General features: G+C 34.2%; 1 protein-coding gene across 7 annotated transcripts in view; it reads left to right on the forward strand.

Annotated features, from left to right (window-relative positions):
• The window catches only part of LOC110380505 (nephrin), a 227,075-nt gene that overhangs the window by 204,721 nt on the left and 8,072 nt on the right, over positions 1–14,282 (forward strand). For all 7 annotated transcript variants that reach the window (XM_049840964.2, XM_049840963.2, XM_064036452.1 and 4 more), the window contains exons 12-15: positions 596–818; positions 8,676–8,891; positions 9,836–9,964; positions 11,828–11,926. In XM_049840964.2, the coding sequence (XP_049696921.2) occupies positions 596–818; positions 8,676–8,891; positions 9,836–9,964; positions 11,828–11,926 (667 nt within the window). The remainder of the gene's footprint in view (positions 1–595; positions 819–8,675; positions 8,892–9,835; positions 9,965–11,827; positions 11,927–14,282) is intronic.

Genomic DNA, 14,282 nt, shown 5'->3' on the forward strand with positions numbered 1-14,282 from the left:
TACTCAATAACACTGAAAGCTCCATGCTATCCTCGTATATTTCTGATCTCATAAAGTATTCTTTCTAACGAGATCAGAGAGATACATAAACCGTTCCCTTAGGAGACGACCCACAAAAATTCCACGATTTGGAGATCATTTTTTTGTCTTCTCATGTCCTTTGGTTATTATGTCTATGACTGATATTATTTGAGTTCTCACAGGAATAGAGTAAATCTAATGTGGAGGTAATTGATCAGGTGGAATTCTTCAATGTCTTCTTAGGAAATATAATTTGTTTCACCTATCTAGGTTGCGGTATCCCAGTGTTTGGATGTGGTCTTATTACAATATTTGATACGGATCGAGCAGTCTTAATTTTCCTTTTGAATCTATTTAGAAGAAAACATTTGGTACTCATAAAACCAAGACTACACTAGACGGACGGGCGAACCAAGGTTGCCGGGAGGCATGGGATGTGGGTTGCTGAAGACCGAGCAAATTGGCGAACCTTTATGGAGGTTTTTTGGTTGACACGACAGACATTGAATTCCCATGCCCTCTTGAATTGGTTATCATGACAATACATGCAGTAAAACAAAATATTTGTCCACAGGATCGTTTCACAATAGAAGCGAAGGAAGGCAAATCATTGCTCACATACACGCCAGTATCAGACGTCGACTACGGTACACTGTCGTGCCGCGCAACCAACCTAGCGGGGCAGCAAGTAGCCCCGTGTGTCTACACTCTGTTGCCGGCAACGAGGCCGGATCCGCCAACCAATTGTACCGTGTACAATCTCACTGATGACTCGCTGGACCTGATTTGTTTGCCAGGTATTGTAAATTCTTGATTAGTGTTATTTGGTTTGTTTTGTTTTTTGGTGTCTAGCTACAGTAAGTAGTGAAATGCCATGTGTTAATGCAAGTCCCCAATTTTTTTTCCATATTTGTACAGGTAATTTGTTTTTTGGTAAATTACCATTGATATGCAATGCATTTCAGCAGACCACACGAAAATGTATTTCCTTTTTTAAGAATATTTTCAGTCTTTTATAACAAAGGTTTGTTTAATCTAGATGTGACAAAATACTGAGAGACAGGACTTTTACGTCACACAACGTGTACATAGCACAAAATGCGGGTCTTCTAATCAACTTAGTAAATAAACCTTTTTAAAATCTGCTTTGCAGATTTAACAAATTATCTGCAACCAGCTAAACTAATTTAATAGAGAATGTCATACCCAGTATATTATTATTACTACAATGTTAAGCGAATAGGTAACTTAACGCTAACTTGGGATTGCTAAATCTGCTTTACAACTTGGCAACTACATATTAATATAGTATGTACACAAAGCATAAATCATGCATGACGTAGGCTGACATTTGATTAAGTGTATAATATGTTACTATAAAAGTGTGATATACAGTGAGAATTACTGGAAAATCTTATTTACCAACCAGAAGGAAAACCTTAAAATGTCTCTTACATGGTTACTTACATACTTACTTACTATTTAGTTGCGTACTTATAAAAAAAACAAAGCCATGAATATTATTCAGTGCATTTTTTTATTTATTCAGCGGACAATATAAATTCATTCTCTACGTTTAGAACAATAACAGTAAATTCTAGAAACATCTATGAAAAAAAAATTAAACAAAATCTATCTGCCCATATCTAGGTGTAACTGAGAATTTTTCAGCTATATCACACATACATAGGTAGAGGTATAATATACAGCGTCATAATGTAGGCACCCTTTATCTTCCTCTCACGCCCCTCGGGAGAAATAGAAAAATCAAACGATATCGGATACGATGTGCCGATCGGATTTTTACAGTATCTTCCTTTATGAATATGTATTTTATTAATATTGCATGTTCTTCCATTCTATTGCCGATTGGGGCTTATGGTAAGAAAGGGTATTACAAAATAAGAAAGATGAATTTATTGAGAGATATATTTAATTTAATTTATATTACCAGTCCTGTAAAAAATAATATTTTAATTGCATTTCTACGCCAGCCTCTCTAAATTACTTTGTTACAACATAATACTAGGAAACTTCTACTTAAACGAGGAATGACTAGCTTTCATAAAATCTTACAAGCATCCAGTAAAATACTAAGATTAATTTCTACGTCATAATTAACAAAGACTGAGTAAATAAGCCCGGTTCTTTACCACTCAAGATGCTCACTTTTATAAATAAAAGAAATTAATTTCACATTTTCTAACAAGTAGGAAAAAACGTTAAGATGTTTTACTTGAGATCCAACAGATCCGCTAAAAAGTCCTTAAACAAAAGGGGTTTGTTTACATAACTTCCACCTTCATTGAGGATCTGGAAGCGACTTTTCCAAATAAAACTTTCTTTACTGAGCCAGTAGACGGATGTTTTATAAAAAAACGATTCATATCGCATTTGCGGTAACAAGATTTTAATAGCCATTTTTTTTCAGAAACTCGTCTCTTCAATTCTTTCCTTCGTTTTTTTCGTCGGAGGATAATTCTAATTCTTATTAAGTTTTATCTCAACTGTATTGATCTTAGGATCACTTAGAAGTCGGGTTGAATACATTGATTGAAAACATGTGGTGTATTTATACTTTTTATAATACAGGTATGTATTATTACTTCTCTGTGTGCAGTTAGGCAGAATAATTGATCTTTTTAGCTTACTCCCTTACCAAGTTTATTATTGGTTTTAGAAATTACTTATTTATCTAGAATTACAATACTGATAGAAACTTGATACTTAAAAATCTTAATTTTACGTACTATAACAAAGATAAGATTATTCAGAAAATATCAAAGTCATAGAAAAGCGTTTTTAATTCAAATAGCGAACACTGTGGCAACATTTTCGATTACCTCACGATCTTCAAACACAAATAAGGCGGGGTTGCCACTGACAAATGACAACCGGACTATTGTAACTCCATTCTGACTGTTCAAATTGAATATTTGCATTTTCTATTAAAATATTTGTGGAACTCTATTTAGTCTGCGGATTATGCTCACTATATTTTATTCGACAAGATTTAACACAAGTTTATGCCTAAAAAACTATTTCAAATTGGATCTGACTCTGTCTTTTTTACTATCAAAATTTTCATATTTTGTGCCCAAGATAAAAATAAAAGAAAAAGTTTGTTGATATGAAGTAGCGTATGTGTTAAGCCAGAGTATCGCCGTACAGCCGTTTTTGCGTGAAAGAATCACAAACGTACATACATTCTCAAAATTTTTCACATGAATTTATAATATTAGTAGGATAGTAGAATTCTATACTGTAATGTAAACTGCATGTATTACTGGCGACATACTAAGCACTTAGGCTAAGCATAAGTCGTCTACTTAAGCTAGTAGAAGCATATTTGACATGATGAAGATTATTTAAGCCTTAAGCTTCGCAAAGACGTCTTGGTGGAATATCATGAGAAGCTTTACACGATCACTTTGTACTTGCATTTATTTATTTTTTAACTGTTTCTTATTTCCAGTAATAAATGGAATCGATGTCAACAGCTTGTGCTGAATAATTTTGCACGTATGAAGTTAGCCATTTGATTCCTTATGCATTTGTTCGTAAGATATTAATGAGAAGCTCTGCTTATATGAAGTTGACTACTTTCGACTTAACGATAGTCAAAAAAACCGGCCAAGTGCGAGTCGGACTCGTGCACGAAGGGTTCCGTAAATTACAGTTAAATCAACCTATCTCAAAAACTATAAGAGATACTTTGATCAAACCAAAAATCGTTGAAAGAGTTAATTAGCATGCATCACCTCTATTTTTTTTAGAATTTTATACCCCGTAGTTATAAAAATAGAGGGGGGGGGGACATACTTTTTACGACTTTGAGAGCTGATATCTCAAAAACCGTTCACTTTAAGAAAAATGTTTTTTAGAAAACTTTATATCATTTTAAAAGACCTTTCCATTGATACCCCACACGGGTATGTACATCGAAAAAAAAAATTTCATCCCTCAGTTACATGTATGGGGGGCCCCACCCCCAATTCTTTTTTTTACTATTTAGTGTCATATTTTTGTAGCGGTTCATACAACACATATTCCCATCAAATTTCATCACTGTAGTACTTATAGTTTCCGAGTAAATCGGCTGTGACAGACGGACAGACGGACAGACGGACATGACGAAACTATAAGGGTTCCGTTTTTGCCATTTTGGCTACGGAACCCTAAAAAAGACATAAATACTTTTGGGCATGTGTGAGGTGTCTAATTGCTAACTTCAGAATTGCAAAGTTATTTAGCGTTAAATATATTAAAAACTCAAGTTCATACGACTTTTTAACAACAACCAATGTTTTTTTTTTTTTTTGAAGGAAACGAAAATAAACCAAACCTAACAGTATTATTTGGTTATGAATGTTAGGCACCTGTCTCGTTTGACCTCAATCTCTAGACTGATTTTGGACCCAAATGTAGAACTAGTTGAATATTTTACAAACCTAGAACTGGCCATGACACCAATGTTCTTTAGGTAGATAATAACGTACAATAGAATTGCAGTGTTTAGAAATTGGTGACAAAGAGTTGATATTCATGCTAATATTTGTAATTAAGCCTGAATATTCAAAGATAGGCCTTTTTTGTGGTGTTTAGTAATCTTACACCCACAGATGTTCCTTTCTGAGTCTTTGAGTATCATTATCATTTCACCCAGCAGGCTTCGTCTCTAAGGGACCTGGCAGACTTTTTTTGACAGCTCCTTCAGGAACGCTTGACGTAAAAAGAACCATAAGTTCAGTACCTACATTTAATTATTTGGTTACTCATAGAAAGGCCGACCTAAGACTTGAAGGGCTGTGAATCCTATGAATCAAAAATTCGCCTTGTTTTCGTTTTCCTTACAATTAGAGAAGCTTTCTAATTCACTTCACTGTGATCCCGAGGGGAATCGATTACAGATTGTAATATGAACGATTATAACCGATTACGTATCGGATACATTTCTCTCAATAATGTTTCGTACCTTCATCAATCGAATCTTCTTGCTAGAGTTAATCTCAACCGTATTACTAAAAGTGAATGGTTGAATTTCGAACAATTGAGATATTATGAAGGTACATACATAAGCTCTGATGTATGTGTCTTTCCAATGAACGTAATCCTTTAAGTAATTTCATGTGATTAATTCGTAATATGGCCACAGCAATTAAACTGGTAACTTATGTGATTTGAAGGTAATCTTTGTTAAACGATTTTGTAATAAGGTTTTGATTGCAGGTACCATTTATGGTACCAGAGTGATTTATTTAAAACTAGGTTTAACCTGCGGTTTCACCACGAGGGTACTACTCCATGCTCCCAGATAAAAAGTAGTAGAACTTCTCAAATTGGTACAGCAGTTCGCATCGGTATAACAAACTCTTCAGATAATTATGAATTCAGTAAGTGCAATTACTAATAACAAAAACAACTTACCGTAAAAGGATTATGTTTCTATAAGGAGGATTTACTTCTGAACATTTCTTAGAAATTCATCAAAATTCAAATAAATGACGACGAAATTTAATTTCGCTCTAATCTGGGTTTGTCCTTACTTGTAATTGAATATCTTCTTAAACAAATTAAGTTATACTGAATTGTAAACTAGCATTTTAGCCGCAATTTAAATAGTAATAATAATTTCATAGAAATTGACGAACCTATCTCGATTGATAAAATAAATTGGTTGTTATTAATTTTAATTAGTTATCTTCTAAGATGGCTGTGTAAATAATAAGATTTAAAATTATTATGATAACAATTCGAGATACGATACTTAGAAAGATCTTTGAAATTACATGTTTTAGATGAAAAGATTTTGCCAAAATTGATCCTGAATACAATCTTACGATGATTGTACGATTATAAGCATCTCGAACTGAGCACTGAATTGAAAATAACTAGCAACTGTTTAAAATAATGAGGATTCTATGTAACTTAAAATTTGGGGTGTTTCAAAAGGCAATAGTAAGATCATTGTCTTTACGTAACACCCTTTTATTCCGTAGGTCCATCAAATATAATAAAGCTAAACGGATTGTTTCTTTGTTTTAACGCACTTGTCTCAGAAAAGACTCATTCCTGTTGAAAGCTATATTTCTAAGGCCCAAGTACTTCCAGCCGAAACTGGCTGTGGAATGTAGACATTCAAAATACATCTGATCGATTCCTTTTAATAACTATAAAAACACTTATTTTAGGTAGGTACCTATGTTAGTAAAATTAATAACAATTACAGTTAAAACTATTATATAATTACAGGTAATCTTCTAAAATGCTGTGCTCACTTGACCGACTCTAGTTAGGCAGTTAAACCATTAACCTAACGAGCCGGGAACTAACTAATTGTGATTGCCTTAGTATATCAATATTCTATAGCTACGGTATTAACAGTTGATTCATTAATTTAAGGTTCGGCTCCAATGGATTACGGCAATACGAGTTTAGCTTTCAGAAATGCTTTTGAATTCTATTCGGTTTTTGGGATTGATTTATTGTTTATGTTTATGTGGACGGATATAGTGGAAGAGGAAGAGCAAAGAAACGATGGATGGATTGTGTGAAAGTAGATATGGTAAGAAAGAATGTTACTTGTGAGATGACGGCAGATAGAAGCGTATGGAAGAAGAAAACATGCTGCGCCGACCCCAAATAAAATTGGGATAAGGGCAGGAGGATGATGATGATGATGATGTTTAAAAGTTTTTAGAGTCTTTTTTGGGAATTAAATCTAAAAATATAATATACGTGATAAGTGTTGACTGCGTAATATTTTGCCTAAAATAGGTTTAATTTGATCTTTAGTTAATTAAGGTATTTATTTTCAATCAAATAGTATGTACACAATGAATACAAACTTAATCTAATGATCTCAAAAAAAAAAAATGTTTGAAAGAAATGAAAAATTATGAATGTTGATAATTATATTTTTACTACATAAGCTCTTTGGAAAATCAAGAAATAGCTTAACTTGATATTTTTCAAGACATAATTAATTTAAAGAAAGTTTCTTCTTAATAATTATACTTAACAATATCTCGCGGCAAAAGACATGTCTAGAATATAAATCTTGCTAGTCTTCCCACGAGCTAAATAAACGTAGTTTAGTATTAAATAACACGATGTTGTAAAACATTGTATTTTATAAGATATAATCTTAGCTTTGTTCTAAAAGTAGGTCGAAAGAAGCTTTACTTATTCTTTGAAGGTTATCGCTACCTATTAACATTTTTTGGTAGTTCAAACAATGATACTTACACAATAAATTCTTAAATGTATTTAAACGGTTAATGTCAAGATAACAAAAAATCATCAAAACATCTTTCTTTGTTCATCGTTTATTCAAACTACATATTGCAAGATTGCAACCAAAACTATGACCCTATCACTGCTGAACGTAGGCCCCCCGCAAAGAACGCCAACTATCCTCACTAATATGAAACTTATGATCCTAACCCCATGCAATAATAAAATTCAAATGCCAGTGCAATACTATTTTTAACCCATTCAAAATTACAATGCAAGCCACGAAATATGACCCAACTTGTAAGCGAAAAGTCTTGTCTCATCATGAAACACTATTTAATAAAAGCGACGCCACCATTAAAGTAACATAAGCTCAAAATGGAGTTACTCAACGTTGAAACAAATTCCGTTGCATATTTTGCCTTGTCGTAAAAGTTGGCTAACAGCACGGAGAAAGGAAAGATGAGCAGAGATGATATAACAGGTAGGTCAGGCGCCCTAGGTAAAATATGTGCGGTGGTTATGACCAAAATAATCAGTGACGAGTAAATTTTGAGATATCTGTCAACGATTTAAGGTATTCCAAAAAATTATCGGGTCTAAAGAAGGCGTATAAGGGCGAAGACAGTAACGTTCCTCGTCCCTTGCAAACCCGCATTTTGGCGCGTTTCTTTCTTAGAAGACTACTGTTAGGGCACCTTGCCTGACGAGGCCTGGGTGAGCAGCGGTCAGAGCGTGACAGACTTTTACCGACTAAAACCCATCGTGTTCCTTCGTAGATCTTTTGCGTACCAGGGCCGCGGTAACTATTTCGAACAATCCCGCAGCCCTGTTATGGCACCTCCGCTAGTCATATTGTTCTCCATGGCTAACAGAAATTGGATGCGCGTTGCTGGACTGGCAAGCTGACACCAGTTACTGCTGCGAACTTTGAACCGCACATGTTATTGCTACATATTGTAGTCTAGTCAGCGCTTGCCATGTTCTGCGTTCCTGGTACTTCGTTTAGTTTTAGTTTTTATGCGATGATTGTTTTTTTGGGTTTCGAGTTAAATTGTTAAATACAGAGGTGACTATTGTTAATACTTTTCGCTACATGTATTATTGTAGGTAGGCATGTGTAACAGAATTTACTATTAATTGATTTGTGTAATGTCTCGACCATGTAAGACCAACTTACCGAGCCATTCCATGACGACCATATTATGACAGGACTCCTAGTAACAAAACCATGCACTTTCCCCCCGTCTTTGATGCGTGCGTATTTTGTAGCTTCATCCTTTAAATGTATACGTATTGCGGAGGACATTTCACGTTTTATGAGCGAGCGTTCAGCGTTCTGTAATGGCCCTATTTTATTGAAAAATTGCAACCGATTGTAAGTCAAGGTCAAACATTAATAGCGTTTCTCTTTCCAGGTTACGAAGGTGGTCTTCAATGTGTGTACGTAGTGGAAGTTTGGGCAGCTGATGGTTTGGTGGTGAATGCCAGCAACGGTGCAGCGTTGTGGAACTTAAGAAGACTGGGGTCAAATAGACAGCTGAGGCTAATAGTGTATGCTGCGAACGCGAGAGGAAGATCAGAACATGTTACTTTTACTGTTGAAACTGCTGTGAGATTGGCGCCAAGAACAGGTTAGTTTTTAATCGAATTGATAGTATAGAAAAATCAAATTATTTGAATTTAAGCTAGTGAGAGTCTTTTCCTTTTTACTCATGAATATTCATGCTACGTGACAGCGCATTCACACTAGCTGATTCCCCCGGTCGGTTTTTATACGCGCGACACATTCTGCACGGCAAAAAATCTGACTCGGTCTCACGTGTCAATTGTCAGTTTTAGTAGATGGTTAGTATGATCCGCGTGGAAAATCCCCTAGTGTGACTATTACTTATAACGTTATACAACCTTTGCTCATTCACTCGTATAAATATACATACATAATTTTCTGTGATGTGATGTTAAGCGTATAATGAGATCAAGTGAACGAGTAGGTATAAGTTACTTTGTCACTCCTTTTTCCTCTTAATGTATAAAGATTATGCAGATTATGAATATTAATTAAAAGGCTTATCGTCGGTTACATTAAAATTCAAGCAAGTTTTACGATTCGGTTCGTTTGATGCATACTTTGATGTTTAAAATTCGCATAATCTTTATATTTTAAACGACGAAGGAAAGGGGATGTTCAAAGTCGAGTACATTATTATCAAACGAAGGAACTTTTTGGCAAGCCGAATTTTTCGTTGAATGCAAAAAATGCCATGCCATCATATTTTTTACGTTATTAATTTTGCATCACTGTATGTATAGGTATACTCACACATTATACTTAGGTATTGAGATACAGTCTGTAGATTGTTTAACAATTCTCCTATGTTATTTAAATTACAACAAACAATTAACAACCTGCACAAACGATGACACCGAAACCGCGTTACAGGTTTTTACCGCGCGGAATCTATCGCGCGTTTAAAAACCGAAAGCATAACCATGTCAAAATCATTTAGTGTTGAAGCGCTGTTTCACTGATTATAGTGTACAACACGCTTTTATGTGACTTTATTATTTGTTCTAGAACCACAAGAAGCCTGGGAAGTGAACTGGGCGCTGGGGGTGTTCCTGGGTGCGGCGCTGACGATAGCATTTGTTTTGTGTCTCGCGCTCATCGCTTCCAGGATACGGCACAGGTCTAGAGATTATGAAGGTAAGTTTGTTTACAAACTTTTTAATAAACAAGAACTACTGTAATGTGTTCATACAATTTTTTCTCTCTCTTTTCTGCCCCACATGGTGGTGGGGGCAGGTTTTGTTCATAGAATTTTACATTGAATCTAAAATACTTGTTCGTTCTCCTCTCTCCCAAAAATCTAATATAATATGTAAATTCATGGTGTTAAACTCTATATTTAACACTCCTCACAGATGACATAGGTATTGTGACATTGCTTAAAAATATGTTATCTACTATATGAAATCACAGTTGTTTGAACTTTCCATTGAAACCTATAACCCCGATTTATTTGTGACACATTCACATGTGATTTAAAAGGGTTGCTCTAAAAATATATTTATACCTACATGTATAATTAAATCATTAATCATACGAAATTGTAGGTGAGTAGCCACATATAAATATTATAGAGTCATGGTAGCCATTAGGCGCTTAATGATTTCAATAACGTGTTACAGTACATAAATGTGTTTTCATGATTTATGTAATTGCTCTATAAAAAGCCTAAGGAGGATTCGAAATAGAATATCGGTGAAGTTCTGAATCAATACTATAGTTATTTGTTATACAAGAGTGCAAAGTTGCTTTTTAACCGCGTGCTCAATTTTGATGACCGAGAAAGCGAGGGATTCTAAAATTGAAACACGAGCGTAGCGAGTGTTTCAATAATTAGAATCCTGAGCGATAGCGAGGAAATCAAAAGAGCTCAAGGTAAAAAATCTTTGCACTCGAGTGCAACACGTAACTTTTCATCCCACCTCATCGAGGAAATTACTAAATGTAAAAAAACAAAATGGCGCGCACATATATGAGTATCAATTTAAAAAGAAGTGCCTATTAAAGTTCATTTATTTGATAACTCAGTTTAAAAATGAAACGAGGTTAAAAATCTATGTAAAAACAATAATAAAAATTACTTAATTAATTGAATAATTATTTTAAGCAGTATTTTATTTGTTTAATATGTATTTGTTTGAAAAGTCTTATCAAGATTGTCACAAATGGAGTATTGCACACGATGTTCTAAATTCAAATCACTTTGCCGCTCTAGAGGATAAAAACGGCTTTTGCGCTCAGATATCAAAGGGTAAAACTACTCTTTCCGAGATGGTGGGATGAAAAATATTTTACATGCCTTTTATGATATTTTCAAGTAGTTTATTTAGCCAATGCTGTCCCTCTGCTGGGCAAAGGTCTCCCCCATAGCTTCCATCTTTCTCTATCGGTCGCTGTTTGTAGCCAGTCCTTGAGAAATCTATCTAAGCCTGCTCTCAAGCGTTTCCTTGGTCTTGCTCTTTCACAAGTTATTCTTACTAACTCCTAAAGGTAACTTCAATACTTAGAAATATAACTCAAATATCGTGGTATCCAGAATGAAAATAAAATATGGATACAAGTGACGAGCTTTAATTTGTTTAAAAAACAAATAGCTTTTGTGTTAACTTGCACGGGAAATGTCAAAGATTGCTTTTACAGATGGTAAAACCGTTCATCAACGCGTGAAAAGGGTTTAATAACATTTTTAAATGGATTTTGCTATCGAGAAAATATGTACAGTACCTACCTAATATCTCTATGTGGGCAGTGTCATACTTATTTTTTTGTAACACGTCTTCATTTTAGATTCGTTGTTAGATTTGCTCGATTATTGTTCTAAAGGACATTTTGTTGATTGTTCTTCTCCTAACTTGCTTTTCTCCAATATGACAAATGTCAAATGACTTTTTGTCTCTAGTAGCGATAAAAAATTATGTTACCATTTCTCACATTCATCGCGTATAAACGCTATTCTAGAAAGAAAATCTTCGCTTGTTCACGTATGTTTTTTTTCTGCAGTTACGCTGCCATCGATAAAAAATCAAAAAGTCATCGTGCAGAAGAGGAATTCTCCACAGGCTGATGACAAGAACCCTGACCTCATACCATTAAGCAAAGGTAAGTTAAATAAACCAAAATTCTACATACATAATACTATATAGGTATTAACGATGCACCTATTATTTACCACGAACGGATGCTGATCGAAACTAGTAGAAAGCAGTTCGTAGAACTTAAACTGTAAACACATTGCCGAATCAGGAATTTGGTTCTCGTGATCAATAGTAGCGTTTACCAACTAATAGTTAAACACAGCATCAAACTTGGTTTAATACCTAGGTAAAATATTGAATTATTACGTATCCGAATTTGTCTTCTTTAATAATAACCATTGAAATTCATGCCAGCTCGAGGCCAATTTGCAATGCAATATTCAAGTTTTTGTCCTGATTTTTCAATAATAACATGCCTAGTCATTTATGCCCAAACCATACGTATGTAAATCAGAAACCAAATATTACAAAACTAGACATACCTTTAAAAAGTACATTGTCTACAACAACTTAAAATTATTTGCCACTTCTATCCCAAGGAAACAGACAAAATAACTCTCAAAGTGTATAAATATAACCAAAAGCTACAAGCAGGCTTCAGCAATAAAGCAATTTCACATTAACCGCAAAGCCAGATGTTCACACAACATACACGTTCCTTGAACTAATTGGAAAGGCGAACACGAAACACCTTTTCGATGAAATGTTGCAAAACACTTAAAATACCCTCAGACTGGAGACTAAACAGTCGGCCCACAGTTGGCCTGATAGTTGTCAATTTTTTTTTTAGAACATCTTGATTTCAAACGCACTAACATGCGTGACAGTGCATACTACCATTCATCTTCATATACTGATTTAGGAGCTCAAACAAACTATTGGCCGACTAAAAGTTTGCAGTGTGTACTCTTAAAATTGAACACTTTAATTAAAGTGAGTCGAACACGTTAGCTTTATGTTGTAGATCGGTTCGCGTTTTTATATCGATAATCGATATTCGGAAATGGTGTTCGAATTAAAATAATGACTACTTCTGATCTAGTTGTTTAGGAGTAGCAGAACGTGTTTTTCCAGGAAAGTATTTTTTTATAAGTAACTACTTTCTTAGGAACCTACCTCGTTCTTTTAATTGAATGTAGGTAAAGGTGAAAGGTAAACTATGAGTCGTGGTGGCCTAGTGGGTAAAATACCTTCATGCTGATGTAATACCGGAGGCAGCATTAGCTTCAACTACCCAAACTAGTGCTGCCTTCAAGAGCCTTCCTAGGAAATATTAATTTTATGCACTTCTAAATGTTCAGCATATGACATGTCTTGTTTGGATTTATAAGTTCGAATAGTTGCAAGTTTACATTTTTATTCAACAAAATAAAAACTTTTTTATTTATTTTTGATACTCTGACATGCAGTTTTACAAACCACACATCGAATTATTTAATTACCAGTATAAAGGAAATATAATATTCCGGTAAATATGCGCGTTGTAAAATCAGAATGAATGGTATTTCATTACGGAGGTTTGTCACAAAAAATATGTGCCAGAATTAAATTTTCCATGTAACCTGGTTCTACTTTGAAACCGTGGTTATATTGTGACAGAGATTTATATTGGCTTCGTTGGACAAATTATTATTATACGACTATTTTTTTAACGAGTCAGAAATTCTTAAAAATATTGTACTCAAAGCCATTTCACTTTCTACATTAACGGCCGAAAAACGACTAAAAAAAGCACTTTCACGTAAAAAATCCACAAAAAAACTAAAAAGGAAATATTAAAATTTTACTAAAAACTCTAGCAAAGAACATAAAGTGCACTCATATATTCTAGCTGGCTAGTAAATCTAGAACTATGGACTTATGCGCAGTAATATAGCTAATTTATTCTTTCCGTAGTGTTACCAATTAATTCCTAGGATATTTATCATCGGGCTCGCACGTAATAGTTAACACGTTATACATCAGTACGTTTCCGTACGTGCTCATTATTTACTGTTCTGTTGTTAGGAAATATTAGTATGTAAGAACAATGTTAAGCAAAGTCGTTAATGTTTCATAGTGTTTGTTAGGTTTTAACTTCATAAATAAATAATTATTATGTGAACGCACTATTCTACACATTGCATAAAGATGCGTTTTTAATTAATTTTGAGTAACAAATCGGCGAAGATTGATATTATGTACTTTCTGAAGCTGGATTAAGAGTAGCCAGTCGGTAACCGTCTCCATAGTAACTAAATTCCTTTCTTTCAACGGAATCTGATCACATATTTTATAAAAATAGCGGTAAAAATGAACTTAATACCTCTATTAGTATTGGTTTTTTATTTTATAGACTGCAAAGGTCATCATAGACTTTGTAGCGAAATGCAAGAGTGTAACAAAATTCAGGAGAAACTTAAAACTGAAACGCGGCGTAC

The sequence above is a fragment of the Helicoverpa armigera genome, chromosome 10, assembly GCF_030705265.1.
Source record: "Helicoverpa armigera isolate CAAS_96S chromosome 10, ASM3070526v1, whole genome shotgun sequence".
Lineage (NCBI taxonomy): Eukaryota > Metazoa > Arthropoda > Insecta > Lepidoptera > Noctuidae > Helicoverpa > Helicoverpa armigera.